The 23,046-nt window shown below is 39.1% G+C and overlaps 1 protein-coding gene across 1 annotated transcript in view; it reads left to right on the top strand.

Moving 5' to 3' along the window:
- Nucleotides 1–23,046, top strand: part of snd1 (staphylococcal nuclease and tudor domain containing 1) — a 293,111-nt gene that overhangs the window by 249,403 nt on the left and 20,662 nt on the right. Inside the window, exon 22 of the mRNA XM_062064859.1 lies at nt 11,975–12,178. Coding sequence (XP_061920843.1) covers nt 11,975–12,178 — 204 coding nt within the window. The remainder of the gene's footprint in view (nt 1–11,974; nt 12,179–23,046) is intronic.

Below are 23,046 nucleotides of genomic sequence, written 5' to 3'. Positions count from 1 at the left end.
CTCATTTCCATGCTTCAGAGTGTGTCCCCAATTGGTAAGTGATGACATTTTTTCCTATAATATGCTTTTGCCTTTTTTATTAACAGCTAGGCTATGAATATTGCAAAGTTGTTAAGTCTTATTACTGAGTTTTATTGAGTTCTGCATTTTAGTCAGGGCAATAGCTAAGCCCATAAAGCTAGCGTTAGCAAAGTATTTTTTAGCTATAATATACATTTACGTCTTATCAATAAAGGCAAGGCTGTGACTATTGCAAAGTTGTTTAGTCTTATTATTAAGGTTTTTTTAGTCTGCATTTTTGTCAGCCAAGTCCATAAAGCTAGCATTAGCAATGTATGGAAATGCTCTATTCATTGTGACCATACACAAAGTGCTGAAATGTTTTATTTTTTATTTTTTTGTAGATGATGACAATCAGGTCGCCTTTACTGATGAAAATATGATCAGTATTGAACCAATGCATACAGCAAAGCAATATCCTGGTTTTGATGCAGTACCCATTGATGTTGTCATGCAGACCGGTTGTGAAGAGGACACATCTGATAACGATCCAAAATATTTCCCGTCCTGTGATGAGTCTGAAAATTAAGATGTGGTGGCAAAAACTCCAGAAGAGCAGAATGAAGATAATGTAAAACAAAAAGAAAAGAACAAAATAAAAACATTGAAACCAAATTAATACAAGCAGAAGCGTCTCAAAGGAATGAATGTCATGCAAGACCAAAGATGGTAAAGATGTAACTGCAAAGGCTTTGGGTCCTTCCGGCAACTCCTAGGTTTTGTAAGCGAGCCTCAACTTGACACTCAAGGCATTACAGAAGAGCAGAGGTGGTGAATATTTCAGAAGATATGGGCAATAGACACCTGGGAAGAGTGTCGGTTATACATCACCACTTTGGTCTCGATTGTTCGCATCAAGCAAGAAAAAGTTGCTTAAGGATCCTGACTCAATTTGTCAGTGTCCTACCAATTGAAGCTTCAAGATGGAACAAGTCTTAAAGTGTGCAAGGCACTTTTTTCCTCCACTATTGGTCTCCTTGAAAGAACCATGTCAGAGTGGTTTAACAAACCGCCTATACTCTATGATGTACAAGTAGCAGGGCCTCTGTCTAAACCTAGACCTGAGTGGTAAGCATGCAAAGCTTTAACGGTTTCCTATAGGGATTGGTTGAAGGGCCTGCCCACTGTTGATTCACACTATTGCAGAAGCACATAAACCTAAAAAAACCAAGAAGTTTCTTCATACAGACACAACCATTTTTCAACTGCATAATAAATATCAAGAGGTAGCTGCACCTGCAGGAGTGAGGGCTGATAGAACATTAATTTTCTCAGATGTGTTCCATGAAGAGAACTATTCAGTTTTTCTTTCACAAAAAGATCAGTGGGATGTTTGTGTTTCATTTAAACATGGGCATATCAGTAAGGGCAAATATGATGCACATTTTACCAAAAAAGATGAAGCAAGGAAAGAGAAATCATGTGACAAGGGTTCTGCGAATAATGAGACATTTGTTTAGACATTGGACTTGCAAGCTGTACTGCTCTGTCCAAAAACCCAAGCCAGTGGTATATACTACCAAACAAATTGCAAGTCTATAATTTTACCCTTTTCCACTTGAGAGCTAAGAAAATATACTGTTACGTTTGGAACAGATCAGAGGGTGACTTGAGAAGCTAGGTATTTGCACACTTTCAATACCATAATTGTGAAGGTGTTATCAAAGACCATCCAGAACTCAAGGAAATCATAGTGTAGAGCGACGGCTGTGGTTATCAGAACCGCAATGCATGTGTGGCAAATGCTTTCTCTGAGCTTGCAAATGGTCATCATACTCCAGACTGCAAGAGTCAGGCCATCACCTTACCATGTGAAGGTGCTCAAGCATGGTGAGTTCCTGAAAATGTATGGATCTTACTTAACAAGAATCAGACCAGGCAAAATACCTGGAGATACAAATGTGCATCATTTGCGGGCTCTTCAGTTTAGCAGTAAAGGCAAAGTATTTTTCCAGCTGTCATTTGGGGAGGACTCTGTGTGGAAAGAACTGCCACAGAGAGTACAGGTGCCAAGGGAGCCAATGAAATGGACCAGAATGTTTCAACATGCTTTGCCAATCAAGGAGATAAAGTTCCAGGACTTCCAGTCAATAAAACACGTCGTACCCGTGACAATTTGCCACATTCATACGCATCAGATCAGAACCCATCAAAGAAGAGCTCAAGGGAGATTGTTTAGTTATCAGTTTAGTTTTTTATTGTTGACACTAATTGGTAACACTTAAAGGTATCTACATAGGAGTGACATGAGCATGTTATAAACATGACATGGGATGTGTCAGAACATTAGTGAAACTTTGAAGTAACATTATTGCTCATGAGACTTGTCATCATGTTTATGACATGCTTGTGTGACTCTTATGTGGACACCTTTAAAACAAAGTGTTACCATATCTTGATTAAGTCACAAAGGCATGTTCAAAAATTGCCCAAGTGATTTATTTTATTTTATTTATTTATTTGTTCATCATTTAAACACAGTGTAATTACTATGCCAATAGCCATCCTTTGTTACATCCTTTGTGAGTGAAATGATCAATAAATGTCATATGTTACACTTTTGGATAAGTTTTTCTTGTTTCCTGAAAAACTTGAAAACATTAGATAGGTGATTATTTTATGAGGGTTACAAAAAGTAAAACACAACAAACAAAAATGAGCTATAAATAATGCATGTTGCACACATACGATTGCACCATACTTAGATAAACCACAAAACAAAACAAAAACACCACTTTAACACCCACATACATGCGGTGCTCCACGCCCCACACCATCGCACCTCCTCTTCCATGCTTCACAGTGGGAACCAGGCATGTGGAATCCATCCTTTCACCTTTTCGGCGTCTCACAAAGACATGGCGGTTGGAATCAAATATCTCAAATTTGGATTCATCAGACCAAAGCACAAATTTCCACTGGTCTAATGTCCATTCCTTGTGTTTCTTGGCCCAAACAAATTTCTGCTTGTTGCCTCTTCTTAGCAGTGGTTTCCTAGTAGCTATTTGACCATGAAGGCCTGATTCGCACAGTCTCCTCTTAACAGTTGTTTTAAAGATGAATCTGCTGCTAGAACTCTGTGTGGCATTCATCTGGTCTCTGAACTGAACTGCTGTTAACCTGCGATTTCTGGCTAGTGACTCGGATAACTTGTCCTCAGAAAAGGGGTGATTCTTGGTCTTCCTTTCTTCCTTTCCTGGTTCGTTCCTCATGTGTGCCAGTTTCGTTGTAGCTCTTGATGGCTTTTGCGACTCCACTTGGGGACACATTCAAGGTTTTTGCAATTTTTCGGACTGACTTGACCTCCATTTCTTTAGATAATGATGGCCACTCGTTTTTCTTTAGTTAGCTGATTGGTTCTTGCCATAATATGAATTTTAACAGTTGTCCAATAGGACTGTCGGCTGTGTAGTAACCTGACTTCTGCACAACACAACTGATGGTCCCAACCCCATTGATAAAGCAAGAAATTCCACTAATCAACCCTGATATGGCACACCTGTGAAGTGAAAACCATTTCAGGTGACTACCTCTTGAAGCTCATTGAGGGAATGCCAAAAGTGTGCAAAGCAGTAATCAGAGCAAAGGGTGGCTGTTTTGAAGAAACTAGAATATAAAACATGTTTTCAGTTATTTAAACTTTTTTTGTTAAGTAGATAGCTCCAAATTCATAGTTTTGATGCCTTCAGTGATTGATTGATTGATTGAGACTTTTATTAGTAGGTTGCACAGTGAAGTACATATTCCGTACAATTGACCACTAAATGGTAACATCCAAATAAGTTTTTCAACTTGTTTAAGTCGGGGTCCACTTAAATTGATTCATGATACAGATATATACTATCATATATACTATCATCATAATACAGTCATCACACAAGATAATCACATTGAATTATGTACATTATTTACAATCAGGGGTGTGGTGGGGGTGGGGGGAATGGAGGGTGGGGGGGGGGGGGATCTACAATGTAAATAGTCATGAAAATAAAGAAAACACATTGAATGAGGTGTGTCCAAACTTTTGGCCTGTACTGTGTGTGTATATATATATATATATATATATATATATATATATATATATATATATATATATATATATATATATATATATATATATATATATATATATATATATATATATATATATATATATATATATATATATATATATATATACTCAGGCCCAGCGAAGCCGACGACGTTTCTGGGTGTTGTTGATAAACGGTTTTCGCCTTGCATAGGAGAGTTTTAACTTGCACTTACAGATGTAGCGACCAACTGTAGTTACTGACAGTGGGTTTCTGAAGTGTTCCTGAGCCCATGTGGTGATATCCTTTACACACTGATGTCGCTTGTTGATGCAGTACAGCCTGAGGGATCGAAGGTCACAGGCTTAGCTGCTTACGTGCAGTGATTTCTCCAGATTCTCTGAACCCTTTGATGATATTACGGACCGTAGATGGTGAAATCCCTAAATTCCTTGCAATAGCTGGTTGAGAAAGGTTTTTCTTAAACTGTTCAACAAATTGCTCACACATTTGTTGACAAAGTGGTGACCCTTGCCCCATCCTTGTTTGTGAATGACTGAGCATTTCATGGAATCTACTTTTATACCCAATCATGGCACCCACCTGTTCCCAATTTGCCTGTTCACCTGTGGGATGTTCCAAAGTGTTTGATGAGCATTCCTCAACTTTATCAGTATTTATTGCCACCTTTCCCAACTTCTTTGTCACGTGTTGCTAGCATCAAATTCTAAAGTTAATGATTATTTGCAAAAAAAAAAAAGTTTTTCAGTTTGAACATCAAATATGTTGTCTTTGTAGCATATTCAACTGAATATGGGTTGAAAATGATTTGCAAATCATTGTGTTCCGTTTATATTTACATCTAACACAATTTCCCAACTCATATGGAAACGGGGTTTGTATATATACTGTACGTACGTATAGGTATATATTTATGTGTGTATATATATATATATATATATATATATATATATATATATATATATATATATATATATATATATATATATATATATATATATATATATATACCTGTGAAGTGAAGTGAATTACATTTATATAGCGCTTTTTCTCAAGTGACTCAAAGCGCTTTACATTGCGAAACCCAATATCTAAGTTACATTTAAACCAGTGTGGGTGGCACTGGGAGCAGGTGGGTGAAGTGTCTTGCCCAAGGACACGACGGCAGTGACTAGGATGGCGGAAGCGGGGATCGAACCTGCAACCCTCAAGTTGCTGGCACGGCCGCTCTACCAACCGAGCTATACCGCCCCTGTGTATATATATATATATATATATATATATATATATATATATATATATATATATATATATATATATATATATATATATATATATATATATATGTATATATATATGTATATATTTATATGTATATATATGTATATGTATAAGTATATATATAATGTTTACATATGTGTGTATATATATACACACATATATATATATATATATATATATATATATATATATATATATATATATATATATATATATATATATATATACATACACATATACACATAATGTGCGTGTGTGATTACAGCTAATTAGAGATTCATGATATCAGCACATTACATATATTATTTGCATATTTATTTTCTTCAAAACAGTTTGCCCAAAATATATTTACTTTCTAGTGTGTATGCACGCGCTGTCACTCGTCCCTAGAGTGGGTATCTCTTGAAGGATGAAGTGGCCCATCTGTTGCTCCACTGACATTACCTATACTACACACACTGGTTGATACAATGCTTGTTGGAAGCTGACAGGCGCCCTCGTCACACTCTCCGTCACCGAGCCTTTGCCCGAAATCCCTCTTCCTTCATGTCGTGTCGTCTGCCTTATCTTGTTTTTCTTTTTTTTATGACGACGAAGCGCCCTCGTCGCACTCGAAGGAAGGTTGTCACCTTTTTTTTCTCCGCACCTAGACACCCAGTGTGTCTCACAAAAAAGGTACAACCAGAGCACATCACAACAAAATTTATATATTTTGACGGGAAAACACGTTAGCCATTGTTTCCATGACACCACGTACTTACTTTAATTAACAGACCAGAGAGCGCTTGTGAAGGTGATGCACAACAGAAATAAATCACCAAAGCTGCTCGCGTACAACTATAATGCACTGCTTACTCAACAAAGTATACATAATGTTGTTGTTTATGCAATAACTCAAACGCGACGATTGCACAGAGTTACACAACAAACGACGTTTACTTCTACCAAATTAGTTGTAGCTGGACGTCTGCACTGCCATTTCTGTTCTTACAACAAGAAAGTTGTGCGGTCCCGTCGAGTAAACAAAATGAAAAGAAAAAAAAACTATTTGATTTAGATAAAGTCTGTGGCTTCACTTTCAAACGTATAAAAAGCAGCAATCGGGCCAGAAAATTATATCAAATTAAAGAGAAGGGGGAAAATTGCAAAAGAGGAGCTAAATATGTTTCACTTTAAGATGCCGTCACCTTTCTTCGCTCAAAAAAGAACCTCATTAAGTTGATCTCATTCAATGTGTCTGAACAACCTAACGCGGGTCACTTCATTAGGCACATCTGTACCGAGATCTGTTTCAGAAAATAGATAAGACGCTGTCAGATAGATACAGGCAGTGATATATAGAGTTGGTCAACACTGAAATCATTAGGCGTACCTAATGAAGTGGCCATTGAGGTCTCGTGTGAGTATGCCCTAAGTTTTTGACTTGGACAACCCTTCCTGCCTACATACACTCTCTCACAGGTACACACACACACACGCGCGTTCAAGGGCAGCTAGTTGAAGGGGGTTGCCATGGAGACAAGACCAGGGCAGGAGGGAAGGTATGCGAGAGAGAGAGAGAGAAAGGTGGATGGGGTAAGAGTGGCGATGAATGATGACCATCATGCTGATTATTTATTTATTTTTTGGTAGTGTTTTTCCTGTATTTTGAAAGTAAGAATCCTCCCATATTTTTATTTTGTTCTTCCTTTTGGACCTCAGAAGTATGGAGGACATGTCACATGTTCAAAAAATGCTGACTTTTCACATTTAGAAAGATTAGGGAAAGTAATGGTGAAGTTGTGAAGTAGTTGTCTGCTTTCTCTACCCTCGTTTTCTGGTTATCTGGCCCACCCAGTGAACTCTGTAAGCCCCCATACACACACGCATGATTCACATCTCGTCAGAACAATGGTGTTCTTTGCTGTTCCTCTCAGAGAGCCATTCAAAAGACTGGCTCCTTATATTATTTACTTTTACCTGTTGTAACTTGTTTCTATCATGAAAACAATCAAGGTTCAAAATATTTAAAATTGACACAAATTATTCTGGAAATACTGTTTGTACAGTGCATCCGGAAGGTATTCACAGCTCTTCACTTTTTCCACATTTTGTTATGTTACAGCCTTATTCCAATATGGAATTCATTCATTTTGTCCTAAAAATTTTACACACAATACCCCATAATGATAATGTGAATAAGTTTTTACAGACATTTTTGCAAATGTATTTTTTTTTTAAAGAAAGAAAGAAATCACATGTACATAAGTATTCACAGCCTTTGCCATGAAGCTCAAAAGTGAACTCAGGAGCATCATGTTTCTGATCATCCTTAATTGGAGTCCACCTGTGGTAAATTCAGTGTGTTGGACATAATTTAGAAAGGCACACACCTGTCTATATACAAGGTCCCCCATTTGACAGTGCATGGCAGAGCCGAAACCAAGAATGAAGTCGAAGGAATCGTCCATAGACCTCCGAGACAGGATTGTGTAGAGGCACAAATCTAGGGAACAATACAAAAAAATATCTGCCTTGAAGGTCCCAATGAGCACAATAGCCTCCATTATTCGTAAATGAAAGAAGTTTGAAACCACCAGGACTGTCTAAACTAAGCAGTTGGGGGAGAAGGGCCCTGGTCAGGGAAGTGACTAAGAACCCGATGGTCACTCTGTCAGAGCCACAGCATTCCTCTGTTGAGAGAGGATAACCTTTAAGAAGGAAAACCATCTCTGCAGCAATCCACCGATCAGGCCTGTATGTCAGAGTGGCCAGATGGAAGCCATTCATTCAAAACAACTGTTAAGATGCAATTAAGCAATCCTACTGTCAAAGCCTACAGCAGTTGTTGAAGTGTAATTTCCCCTTGTTAGCATTGAGGTATTGTGTGGCAGAACGATCGCTGCGAATCAACCACTTACCTCCCGAAATAGTCGGAATCACCCACGTTAGCATTCCATTCAGTGGTAAACAAATGGCACAAAGGAGTATCTGTGACCAGGTTGTTTCTACCTCCTGTTATTTATTGGATGCTAAATAGCATTGTCTTTTAGGAATGGTTCAAAGGACAGTTGTATGTGGGAGACAGGTGGCGTCGCAGACCACCTCCTCTGTTCAGGGATGGTTTTCAACCCTGACATAGATGGCTTCCCTCACTCCTCTTTCCTACCATTCATCCTCCCTGTCCAGAATCTGTGCATTTTTGTTCTCAAAAGAGTGCTGTTCCTCCCTGAGTTGCAGGTAGACAGCTGAGTCTTGGCCTGAAGAGTTTGCCCGTCTATGCTGTGCCATGCGTCGGCTTAGTGGTTGTTTTGTTTCCCCAATAAATGAATCAGTGCATTCATCATTACATTAGATAGCATACACCAGATTGTTTTTGTGGGTGTGGGGTGTCCGGTCTTTAGCATGCACTAGTCTATGTCTCAGGGTTTTGCCTGATTTGAAGTTTACTGGGGTGTTGTGTTGGTTAAAAATTATTCTGGGTTTCTCAGATAGACCTGATATATATGGAATTACAATATTTTTGCGTCTGTCATATTTTTACTCCTCATTCACTCTGCTCTTATTTCTCCTGGAATTGGATTCACTTTACACAAACAACCAATTGGGGTAACCACAGGTTTTGAGGGCTTCCCTCAAATGCTTATGCTCTCTCTTGCCTGTTGGCTGGTAGCAACATTATCAGCTCTGTGTTGTAGGGTTTTAATAATGCCTAGTGTGTGTTCCAGCGGCTGGTGTGAGTAAATAGTAGGTATTGATCAGTTTGTGTGTGTTTTCGGGAGACCCCTGCATGGAGGCACCTGTTCTCTCCAATGTGGACACCACAGTCCAAAAAAGTCCATGTTCATGTGATTTCTTAGTTTTTTACTTTTAATACATTTGCATATAATTCTAAAAAAAAAAATTCCACATTGTCATTATGTGGTATTGTGTGTAGAATTTTGAGGACAAAAATAATTTACCATATTTTCTGGACTATAGAAAGAAAGAAAAATGTTCCATATATTTGCAGCACTGTTCTATGAGCTGCAGATTTATACGTTGTGAAATGAGTTATGAGTTAGTTACGAAACTGAAACAATACAAAAAGAATGCCCTTGTAAGTTAATAATACAAACAAAGGCATTTGTAAAAAGTCCGCGTATTCGCTAATGCTAATGATACTAGCTTGATTACATTTGGATAGTACGTACAAATATGCATGAAAACACTCATACGGACATCACACATGGTACGGTTTAGTAAATATGAATTGTATTAGTTGTATTGTGAAACTTACAAATTTTGCCTGGAGTGATGAATGAAGAATCTTATTGCGCAATGATGCGCAATGGACGGAACAGGACATACATTTTCAACCCACAGCCCCTGCTGTGAGCAAACTCGTCCAAAAGATGATGTCATAGCACAAACAATAACACACCTTTTCAGTGTCTGTCGGTGTAACCTGAAAATTATTTGTTGGATACAAAACATTATGGCCGTGAGCGAAGCAAAAAACATACATTTGCTGCACTGTTCAATAAGCCGCAGAGTTCAAAGCATAGGAAAAATGTAGCGGCTTATAGTCCCGAAAATACGGTAACTGTGAGGAAGTTACAAACAGCCCCTTGAGCCTTTGTCCTATCTTAAGATTGCCTATACGCAGTTTCGCTTGATATCCAAAAGGGACGCGCTAATAAAAGTGGTATAATTTAGCAAAAAAATTAAAAATAATTTTAACTTTTTTTATCTTTTAACTTCAGATGCATCTATTGATATTAGGGGTGTAACGGTACGTGTATTTGTATTGAACCGTTTCGGTACGGGGGTTTCGGTTCGGTTTGGAGGTGTACCGAACGAGTTTCTAAGCTAAAGTCTTAACAAGCTGCTTTGCTTCCTCTGCCTCTGTCTCAGCACCCAGCATTGTCCCACCCACACAACCATCTGATTGGTTACATACAAAGCGGTAACAGCCAAACAGCAGTGCGTATTCGGAACGGTAACAGCCAATCAGCAGTGCGTATTCAGAGCGCATGTAGTCAGCGCTTCAGCGTCGAGCTGGTAGGTGTTTAGCAGGTGAGCATAAGGCAGCGGACTTCTCCCCAAATTATAATAAACACCTCCCAGTCAACTACTAGTAACATCACTACGAGCCCGTTGACCTTCTACAAAATCTTAAACTGCAGCTCAGCTCGCTCGCAGTCCTGGCTTGAGGTGAAGGCTAATTAACTTTTAGCGTAACGTTAGCTCATTTAGAGGTGTGTGCATGTGTGAGGGTTCAAGATATTCATCATAATTGTTCTTCTGTGTACTTTGTGAACACTCATAGTTTGAACAGTCTCTTAAACTGAATCATATTGGTGCTTTGTTTGATTTCTTTGGTTAATCAGTTCCATAATTTAATTCCACATACAGATATGCTGAATATTTTAAGTGTTGTACGAGCATACAAATGTTTAAAATTAGATTTTCCTCTAAAGTTATATTTAAATTCTTTTGTTGAGAAGAATTGTTGTACATTCTTGGGTAGCAGGTTATAGTTTGCTTTGTACATCAGTTTAGCTGTTTGCAAATGCACCAAATTGTTGAATTTCAATATGTGATTCAATAAATAAAGGGTTTTTATGTTCTCTATATACAACATTATGTATTATTCAAATTGATCTTTTTTGTAACACAGTTAGTGAATGAAGCGCACATTTGTAGTTGTTTCCCCATATTTCTACACAATAACTCAAATATGGTAACACTAGCAAGCAGTAAAGAATATTAAGTGATTTTTGGTCCAGAACATGTTTTGTTTATTCATTATTGACGTGTTTTTTGCTACTTTATATTTTATATTTTTTACATGATGTTTCCAGTTCATTTTGTCATCTATTATTATACCCAAAAATGTGTTTTCTTTTACCTTTTCAATGTCTACTCCGTCTGTTTGTAATTGTTTGACTTTCTCTTCTACTGTTACCAAATAGCATTATTTTAGTTTCACTGAGATTCAAAGATAGTCTGTTTTTGTCAAACCATCTTTTTAATTTGTTACTATAACACAGTTGTATCATCTGCAAATAATACAATTTGCACCAACATTTGTACTAAACAGAGCTCTTAACATCACAAATACCATCAGGGTGGTGAAAAAAACAAACTATGGAGTTACAATTAGCCGGAAGAAGACGGTGTTGTACCATCCATACACACACTATGACGACACATGTACACATGAGAAGAACAACCTGGATTGATACAGTTTTTTTCAAACTTAATGTGTATTTTTCATTGATTGCAAAAACATATTTACAAGTGTTTGTAAAACTCCATGCTCCATAATTTTCACACAACCAAAAATAGGGTGTCATGTCAAAGTCTCATTTACGACTTAAGCACCAGGGCCTTACGCAGGGTGCACGTGTCCAATGGGACAACAGGGCCCAAAATATGTGCCTTTATAGTAAATTAAAGCTATTACATAAAACAGTTTGTCATATTTTTATTTTTTTCGTTTGGATGTTCATAAAGGTCTTTAAATTTGATCTTGAAAAATGTGCAAATACCCTGTTAACAATGATGATCTATTACAACATTTGCATGAGTGATGGCAACATTTTTTTTCCGTGCAGGAGGACGCCCGTGCTGACGTGGTGGACTGCGTGGTGCGCGACATCCACAACACCCAGTGCCAGCTCAATGTGGAATACTCGGGTGCCACCTGCCCGCACGTCACAATACAGTTTGGCGACACCAAGGACGACGTGGGCCTCAGCCTGGTCAAAGAGGGCCTGGTCATGGTGGACGTGCGCAAGGAGAAGCACCTGCAGAAGATGGTCAGTATGCTCTTGAAAGCTGGCACCTCTAAGTCCCCGTTTACACTAAGGTTATCCAGGGTAAATCCCACCTAACCTTATCCGTGTCCACACACACACACACAATGTCACCATTTAAGACCCCCTGCCCCCTCCGTCCGCCGGTGCAACGCGACCTAATATGCATGCGAGGAAAATGCGCACGTCATAGTCACCTCCAGTGTTGCTTTGTGTGCAAGTTCTTAAATTTGACTTATTATCCAGTGTTGTGGTATTTCAATTAACTGGAATTCAGTGGGCTGTGGGGCCCTATTGTAGTGAATCAAACCTGAGACATCATAAATGAATCAAATCTTTATTAGACACGTAAACAATGTGATAAAGAACATTTTACATCAATCAAACTAGGGATCTAGATATGTGGTCAGGACACTTCTCACTCTTTTGCCTTCACCTTCATTGTCCATTCGTGTTTGGTGACTTTACATACTCTGGACCTAGACATTGAGTCCGCGACATACATGGCGGACAATAACTGATAGTCTGCTTTGCCAGTCCAAATGCATTCGCTGTTTTCTGTAGTTTTCCCTCGACAGCAAGGTAATACAAAGCACACGCTACCTTTTTTTATCACATCCACGGGAGCTCGCATTCTCGTTGACTCTCCTTCGACAAATGGACAAAGTTTTTCACTAAGTAGAGTCACAGCTGACCTGGACATTCGAAAGTTCTCTTGCCATCTGAGAAGTGTTGTATCCGAAATAGCTGCAATCGCTTTCTCTTAAGGTGTTCATTTGTGATTTCCACAAGCGTCTGTACAGACGGAAGGAGAAACACGGGCATGTCTGGATGACTCTCCTTCATATTTCCTGTGGTTAGCTCCGAGTTACGAAACCGCTTTATTATGAAGCTGGCTGTGGCGCGTTCTTTCTGACGTCACTTCCTGTGTGGGGCGCGGTCTTTCTGGCGTCACTTCCTCTCCGAACTCATTTTGTAAACGATCAATGAGTCCATACAAAGCTAAGAGCCGGAGATTTAAGAAATACACGGTGCTCTTACCCGTGTAAAAAATTGTCAGAGGAGGGGCACCTAAACGATAGTTTAGTGTGGCTGAAACAGGGCTTAGGCTAAATAATTATTCGTTAAAGGGGTTATCTGGCTTATTGTAGACATAGCCTAAAACATCATGTTGTTAAACCATACCTTACACCCCGCCCCTCAATTGACAGCCATGTTCTCAAGCAGCACAGGCCTCTTTCACTCCCCTCCCGATTACGTTAATTTCTACCCTGCAGACTCAAAGCTACTCCGTATATTGTTAAGATAAAGAAAAATTTAGGACTTGCTCGACGCGTGCAATTACAGCCAGCAAATGCCCTCCAATATCACTCACTCTGCCACTTATTTAGAAATGTAAAGGCACAAAGTAATGGAGAAATATGAGCACCATCGTCTAGTTGCTCATAAACATTTTAAAATGCACGTTCCTTTAAGTCATATGCTGTCTTTTTGCCGCAATCAGTCACACTCCCAAGTGCGCAGATAAAAGCACTTTGTGCCTCACTGTCTGTCAATAAATCCCTCTGCACCATTGTTCCGACCTCTGACCTTTTAAGAGTAGCCGGCGGATCATTATGTAGTCTGGAGGTAATGGACTTTATAGACAAAAGACGCCGATGACAAACCTCCCAGCAACAGGACTAATAGGCTTATGGACTTTTGTTGGATGTAATGGTTTCTCTTTAGTGTTCCAGCTCAGCGTCGGGTGCCCCTCCACCAACACCGCCACCCGCCCCTTCGCTCCCCGGGATTTTTTTCATCTGTAGAAAGCCTAACAAGCTGCAGTGTTGCCGACGTGCTTACAAGTGTGTGTTATAGTAAGCCGCGCGGCGCCGCTTGCTTGTAATTCCATGCCGCTTCCCCCGCTAGAAAAAAATCCTCCAAATTTCATACGCTGCAAAAAAAAAATCAGGCCACTTGAAACCTTTAAATACGCTCTGATATATATAGTTGTTACATTGGTACAGAGAGTCCATCCTCAGTGACTATTTTGAATTATGAGTATTGGTCAATTGTGTCAAACAAATCATTTTTATGCAGCTGCTGTCAATCAGAGTCACTGAGGAGAAGTTAATAAGGCTTAGCCTTGTCTAGTTAAAATACATTCTGGAAGCTTCAGCAGCACACACTGTAAGATTTAAGTGACTGTATGTATGCATTTCATCCTGGAATAATGTTAAGACATGCATGCTGACTCATAGAAGATAAAATATATAATATACTGCAGCATAAAAGCTATTCATATCTCTTTAACCTTTCTCTATTTTGTCACGATAACCACAAACATTAATATTTTCTATTTGAAGAACTACATAAAAGGACACATTGTGAAGTCAAAGAAAAATGGCACGAGTTTAATGTTCAATCACAGCTGTCTGTCAAAGCTGGAATTTCTCTACCAGCTTTGCACACCTAAGACAAAAATTATTGCCTATTTACCAAACAGCTTGAGCTCAGACAGTGACTTAATAAGGTGATGTGGGGGAAAAGGAACGGGGGGGGGGGGGGGGGGGGCACACGTGTACAGTTTCAGTTTATGCGTATCACACCAGTTACTGCAGTATTGTCACACCAAAATAAACTCACCTTAATGCAGAATCTGTAGGACTTCTGTCCTTGTTTCCTTGTAACTAGTTTTACTAGCTTACCATAACCACGCACAATAATCGGTTGTCCAGTATCCGATCCCATTTTTCACTCCTAAAACAATACCAATATTGGAGTTTTGCACATTGGATGATACCAATATTAATCTGATATGATATCAGCAAGAATCATACTGTTTTCTTTGGACTTCATTCTTCCCAAAATTCTCTAACAAACCTCTGAAGCTGTCGAAACAGGTGTATTTATACTGAGATTTGATGTGGCAAACACACAGGTGGACTCTTATTTGATAATGGGTCAACATTCCATCATTCAGTAATCCTCAGGCAACTTCTGAAGGCAATTAATTGCGCGGAAAAGAGGGGGCTGAATATTTTTCAACAATACACTTTTTGTTTTACAGTAGTATATACAGTAGTACTTCAGGATACGGGTTCATTCGCAAGTTCACTTGTATTGCGAAACAGCCTTGGCCATTTAAATATTTCGAAATCAATTTAACCGATGCTTATCCCTTTTTGGGGGCGGCATGGCTCAGTGGGTAGAGTGGCCGCCTTGTAACCGGCCTGGCGAGCTCATGTCGAGGTGTCCTTGAGCAATACACCGAACTCCTAACTGTTCCTGATGGGTCAAGGTTAACGCCTCGCCCTGGCAGTTTTCGCCATCAGTATTCCACAATTACATTGTTCTTACTGTGCATTGACAATAAAAGCCTATTCCATTCTATTTCCCCCAAAACATCACAATTTTAACGTGTAACATGTCTTTTAAAAATAAATATTGTATGAAAAACAATACCAATAGATAGTAGTACAAACAAGCACAGTAGTTTTATGAAGTAATGTAGTAATGATGTACAGCATTGACTAGGTATGGGAATTGATAATATTTTTCCGGTTCCAATTCCACTTTCGATTCTGCTTAACGATTCGCTTCTTTATCGGTTATCGTATCGATTCTTATTTGTGGAGAGAAAAAAAAAAAAAGTGCATTAGCCTCAATTTATTTTAGTTTAGAGATAACGTGATCTTACAAAGCCGACAGTGAGGTTTTAAGAGGTGTATAGCATAGAAAAACTCTTGAAAATAAATAAAACATTTCTGTAGAGTTAAACAAAATAAAACATACGTGGAAATACACAAGAATGTAACATTTTTAAAACTTTTAGGAATATTTGTCATCTGCCTAGAAAATACACCATGCAAAGGTTTGTTTAGATTTACAAGGTGAAACAATACCATAGGCTCACTACATGCAACATGAGATATTTCAAGCCTTTTTTTGATGTAATGTTGATGATTATGGCTTACATCTTATGAACACGTTGAATTGAAAAGCTCGGAAAATGTGGGGTTTTCAAAAACTTTAAATCATAATCATCAACATTGATGACAAAGGCTTGCACTTTCAATCAATCAATCAATGTTTACTTATATAGCCCTAATCACGAGCGTCTCAAAGGGCTGCACAAGCCACAACGACATCCTCGGCTCAGATCCCACATCAGGGCAAGAAAAAACTCAATTATTTATTTATTATTTAACCCAGTGGGATGAAAATGAGAAACCTTGGAGGGGACCGCAGATGTGGGGACCCCCCCCCCCCCCCTCCTGGGTGACCGGTGCAATGGACGTCGAGTGGATCTAGCATAATATTGTGAGAGTCCAGTCCATAGTGGATCTAACATAATAGTGAGAGTCCAGTCCATAGTGGGGCCAGCAGGAGACAGGTCAGCAGCGCATAGACGTCCCCAACTGATGCATAGATGAGTGGTCCAACCTGGGTCCCGACTTTGGACAGCTAGCGCTTCATCTGTGGTCACCGAATCTGTGCCCCCCCTCCACGAAGGAAAGAGGGGCAGAGCAGAAAAGAAACAGCTGATCAAATGTTATGACTTTATACTATATAGTTTCATATTTGAAAATGAATTGCTGACATGAATGGACTTTTACACGATATTCCAATTTTACGAGTTTCACCTGTATAATATAATCACTGAGTGAAAATGTGGTTGGAGGAAAACATGCAACTTTTCTCTGACTAAAATTGAACATTCACCTACCGAAGAAGCATCAATGTGGAAAATGTAGTCACTGCCTGGTGACATTCGTCGTTCCTGGCCAAGTGGTACTCCTCCCTGCTTTCGGTGAAAGCTTGCGACAGATGTGAACTAGAGCTTTTACTGCCAGCCTCCACACCAGTCAGAATATGTCTCCTCATGCTTATCCGAATGAGAATGCATTCATTTCAATTTAACAGGCAATAGAGCTAACATTATAGGCGGTATCAGTTAATGGTAAATGGGTTGTACTTTTATAGCGCTTTTCTACCTTTTTTAGGAACTCAAAGCGCTTTGACACTATTTCCGCATCCACCCATTCACACACACATTCACACACTGATGGCGGGAGCTGCCATGCAAGGCGCTAACCAGGCCCATCAGGAGCAAGGGTGAAGTGTCTTGCTCAAGGACACAACGGACGTGACTAGGATGGTAGAAGGTGGGGATTGAACCAGTAACCCTCAGATTGCTGGCACGGCCACTCTCCCAAATTCGCCACGCCGTCCCCAGTTAGTACCTGTTGTATTTACGCCAGATGACTGCGGCCTGGGATGAGATTGGCGAGGTTCAAAAATGCGACATTCATTTATAGTGATCGCATGCTTCATGTTAAAATGTATCAGTATATTGCTTGTATGTCCTCCTCTTGACGAAATGGCAATCTTGGATTTATTAGAAGTAGTAATGTTGCATTCTTTTTTTGCAAAATGTCAGCAAATTTCAGAGCGCCATTTTGCGATCTGATGTCATTACGCACGTTGCGTAAATCCCCAACCGGAAGAACCGTTAAGAGAACCGCTAAACAAAATGTCAAGCGATTCCAAGGGAACCGGTTCTGAACATTCCCATCCCTAGCATTGACCTTAGAGAGTGGACTTCTACTTTATCTCCCTCCAGCTGCTTCTCGATCACACACCATATTAGCAGCTTCTCCATATTTTCATGGGAAAACATCAACCGTTAAGATATTATTTTAACGCCCGTGGCTGGTGTATGGTGCAGGCTAGCAGTGCTACGCTCCGACTGCTTCACCAAGTTAGCTAGCTACACGCTCTGTCATATTTTTGGTGATTTCTTTCTTTAATTTAATGAATATCATCCACTTCCTCTTATCAGCAGAGTCCTTCACGCTCACTTTCTTCCTTCCCCTGCTAGAAAAATAAAGTTATTTCCATCACAACCTGCTAAGTGGCCTAGTGGTTGGAGTGTCCGCCCTGAGATCGGTAGGTCGTGAGTTCAAACCCCGGCCGAGTCATACCAAAAACTATAAAAATGGGACCCATTACCTCCCTGCTTGGCACTCAGCATCAAGGGTTAGAATTGGGGGTTAAGTCCCCAAAAATGATTCCCGGGCGCGGCCACCGCTGCTGCTCACTGCTCCTCTCACCTCCCAGGGGGTGAGGGTGATGGGTCAAATGCAGAGGATAATCTCACCACAACTAGTGTGTGTGTGACTATTATGGGTACTTTAACTTTAACTTTAATCTGTAATGATAAATTAATGCTAGCGAGAAAGACCGGATGGTTTGGTCAGATTTTGCGGGGTTCACTGTGACATTCCGGAGGAACTACTGTATCATGTTCCCAACACTTGTGTGCCATCTTTGTGTAGTTATTTTGCCTAAAATCTCAATGAAATACGTTCATAATATGACAAAATCTGCAAAAAGAAGTTTAAAAAATGATTAAAGCACGTAGACTTTGTATTCTCATTCTTCCGTCTCATTGCTAAAGTGACATTTGTCATTTGTCTCGTCTTCGATCGTTAGCCGTTTCCCCGCCGATGTCAGGACATAGTAATGTCCCGCGCTAAACATGGCGTAACAGATGGGCCGCCGTTTTGCCGTCGCAGCCCGCGCACCAGCCAGTCAGTCGTGGCCGCGCTGAAGGTTAACGCTGGCATCCTGTTTGGACTCGCCATATGGACAACTACCATCCAACAAAAGCATAAACAGACTTTTCTGATGGAGCTCCTCTTATGTGAATGTTTGCAAAGTAAAAGGACGATGTGGTGGCCTTTATTCCAGAGGTGTCCATGTGCCATAAAGCCTCGGATTAAAGTATAAATTACGTTTTGTCCTACACAACCGAACATTATCGTAACAAGTTGCATGGCGCTAATGTCCTATACGTGTGATTAGAGTGCATATAACAGATGTGGCGTCCTAATGTAAAGATTAATCCCTCTGCATCTGTCACAGCATGTGTACTTGTACTGCACCTGCTGCACGACACTCCAAGCAGATGGACGCTGTTTACTATTTAATGCAGTGGTTACAGTATTTCAAGGCTGCTGCTTCATGAAGAGGAAGGTGTTATACCCTTTGGGGCGCATCAATGCTGGTCCCAACATGCAAGCGGCGGATTTATATAACAGGTTACTAACCAGGGATGCTAATCTTTTATATTACATTTTGAGAGAACGCTTTTTTGCCTTCTGTTCAATTAAATTGTCTTTCAAAGAAGGAATTATAATCCAATAGTTCTCTTATCAAATAAACATGAACTGTCTTGTTTAAATATTAAGGAAAAGCAGAAAAGAAGTATAGCCTGAGGCTCAGAGCTAAAACCGCTTCACATTTACATGCACATCTTTAACCAAGTAAGCTCCTGCTCTGTGATATTATATTACAGTAGTATGTACTGTATATAAATATGTCAACATGTCCAGCCCTTTTATTAATTTGCTAACTTAGCCTATCCTACTCTAATCACTTTACACGCCTGAAACCCAATCAGAATCGATCTGTTGCTCCTGTAGCGAGGTGATCTCATTTGGTGGTCTCACACTATATTCAGCTGCTTATTTTTATTGGAAAACCAACTTTCTTTCCTGTAGATTACATTTTAAGTGTGTCAAAATGGGCATTGATTTTTCTCAGATGCGGAAAACATGTGAAACGAGCTTGACTGGAATAAACTATTGATGCAAAAACTAGTGCATACTAGGGATGTACAATAATTTTCAGGCCGATAATTATGACATCACGGATACAATTGTTTATTTAAAGGGACAATGCCCATTGATGAACACAGTAATACATTGGATGTTGTGTAAATATGCGAGGTTAAAAGCAAGGATGTTGACAGAACAGCATAACACCATAAAAATAATTAAAAATACAAGCATGTCTAAATTTGACATTAAACCTTAAAAAATTGCTCCGATAAACAACATAAGATTAAAAAAACTTGGAATGTCCCGATCAACAATTTTGACCTCTAATCCCAATTCAATTCTGAGTCCCTATCTGATACTTTGAGCAAGTATATAAAGTAATAATCTTGTAATAATAAGAACAGGACAAGGTAAAATGTTGCACAATACAATAAAAAGTAATTAAAAACACAACCATATATAAATCCGACATTAAACATAAAAAAATAGCTTTGATAACCAAAATAGTTTTTCAAATTTGGGACGATCAACAGTTATAGCTTCCAATGCCGATCCGATACTTTGTCAATAGATTATAGAACTAGAAATGTTGCATAGCAAGTAACTAGAGTACTAATCTTGTAGTAATAATAACAGGACAAGGAAAAATTATGATTTAATCATTTTAGTATCATGTATATACAGTACTGTAACTAAACTAGGTATGGATAGTTTCGACATCTGTATTGATGACCTCCACTTTACATTGAAGCTATAGCTGTTAGTTTCTTGTGTCGTCCTGCTCGATGTGTATATCTGTAGCATGCTTAGCCATTACTTTTCTTCTAGTCCTCCGGTGATAATGTTACTTTGGAGAAACTTTTTTTTTGTTCCCACCAAGTTGGTGAGTATTCGTATCTTTGAAACGCCTTTGCACAGTGGCTAGACGACACCGTCGCAGCATTCTCTCAAATTGGAGCTGGTGTTTTGACAACCTTCTGGAATTCATGCAATTCCTGTACGTGTTAACAGGGAATATATGAATTAAATTGTGTCTCCCTGTGTGTGCATTCCTTTTGAAGGAATCGTTCACGTGCGTCTGATCTTCAGCTTGTAAACACTGGGAAACAGCTGCGGTAAAGATCAGCTCTGCAAAGTCTTGTTTGATTAGGACAAATATTTGGGTACAGTTTGTCAAAATTCACCTTTGAGAATTTGTTACATTTAAGAAATTATAGATAATTAATAGGTATCAGCATGAACAAAAAATGGTGCGTCCCTCATGGAAACACAAACTAGATCAGCTGAATTAGAATTTAAACTTGGCAACTTGAGCTCTAATCCTCTTCTCTTTGTTGACCTGAGACTCTCCCAATGAATCCTCAACTTGTGGAAGAGTGGATGTACTAAGCTATCCTTAAATTGTCTTGGCACCGTCAGCGCTACACTGCTACGATGGCAAGTTGCCCGACTGGCACACACTGACACTCACCGGCTTACTTTATCTCGCTTCATCCATCCTTATGCCCCCCTCATCCCTCGGCTGTACCAAGACCACCACGTCCTAACGTTTCCTTCCTCCCCTGTCACCACCAATCTCTGCAGCCACTTCCTTGTTTACTCACCCCTGCACTTTCTGTTTGGCTTCTGAGCTTTCTCTCTGGCACGCTCTCGGCACGCTCTCTCTCTCTGGGTACAATGTCATGATGAATAGTAATCAGCAGGAATTAAAGCGGCAAAGGATCGGACCCGGGATCTGGCCCTCATAATGAGCTGCGATTATTTAAAATGCTGTTATCTGCAACTATTTGCAACTTGCGTCAGCGGCTTGATTTCCTCAGAGCAAGCGAAGAAATCGCTGGTGTTGAATTTCTGCTTGATTGGTTGCACAATCTGCTGCCTTTTATGCCAGGGGTCTCCAACTTTGATCACTATTATAGCAAAGAAGAAGTGAGCTGTTTGTGTTTACCGGTAATTTGGCTGGCAACATAAAAAGTGTACTTTATTTACAAACAGGTCTTTTTCTACATTTTGTGGTATTTTGTTAGGTTGTCAAACGATTCAATTTTTTAATTGCGATTAATTGTATTTTTTCTGCAGTTACCTTTAATTAGTTCTGATTAATCGCAGGTAGACGTGTTTTATCTTTAATAAATGTATCTTAAACGGATCATTGTCAAGTTTTTAATACTAGCTACACGGGACTGAAAAATTAGTTTGATTTATGCAAACTAACTTGTTTATTAAACATTATGCTTTTTTGAACAGCTTAACACAAAATGGACACACTCCTTCATACAGATAAACACACTATCTCTCACATGCTTACCACCTTTATTTGTCATGAAATGAAAGCATCAGGTCTAAATTAAACAGTTAAAAGTGTTAAGCAAATATTCTTTGACGATTTGGTGAGCTACTGATAGCTCACAGGCTAACTGTTGGAGACACCTGCTTTATGCTAAGAAAATGACAAATTCCTTGTCTAAACATGCTCATTCATACTAGCACTAGTTAGTGCAACAGGCTAATGATTATGTCTTAGCTAACTGCAAATCAATTACAAACTGTCAGTCAATCTGTCACAAGATCAATAAGCCAATCGTACTTTAGTCGTACCACTTCACACAAAGTTTGACACATATTCAATCTTGACCAGAAATGATGGTGGTTACTTAAATATTTCTCTTCTGTAACTTCAGCTGCTTCATTTTTGTGATCACCACGGAAATGTGTTTTATGTGTGTTAGTATATTAGAAACAAGTAAAATGTTTTCATCACAGATACTGAAGCAGCTGAGTTATTGATACACATAATTTAACTCAAACAAAACTATCCATGTAGGGTATGTATTAGGGGTGTGGTCAAAAATCGATTCGAATTCGAATCGCGATTCTCACGTTGTACGTTTCAGAATCGATACTCATTTTTTTAAAATCTTTTTTTTTAATTCTTTTTTTTAAATTTTTTTTAAATTAATCAATCCAACAAAACAATACACAGCAATACCATAACAATGCAATCCAATTCCAAAACCAAACCCGACCCAGCAACACTCAGAACTGCAATAAACAGAGCAATTGAGAGGAGACACAAACACGACACAGAACAAACCAAAAGTAGTGAAACAAAAATGAATATTATCAACAACAGTATCAATATTAGTTACAATTTCAACATAGCAGTGATTAAAAATCCCTCATTGACATTTTCATTAGACATTTATAAAAAATTAAAAAAAAGAACAATAGTGTCACAGTGGCTTGCACTTGCATCGCATC

The sequence above is a fragment of the Entelurus aequoreus genome, linkage group LG12 (genome assembly GCF_033978785.1).
Source record: "Entelurus aequoreus isolate RoL-2023_Sb linkage group LG12, RoL_Eaeq_v1.1, whole genome shotgun sequence".
Classification (NCBI taxonomy): domain Eukaryota; kingdom Metazoa; phylum Chordata; class Actinopteri; order Syngnathiformes; family Syngnathidae; genus Entelurus; species Entelurus aequoreus.
The sequence above is the reverse complement of the archived record's forward strand: the minus strand, read 5'-3'. Positions and strand labels throughout refer to the sequence as shown.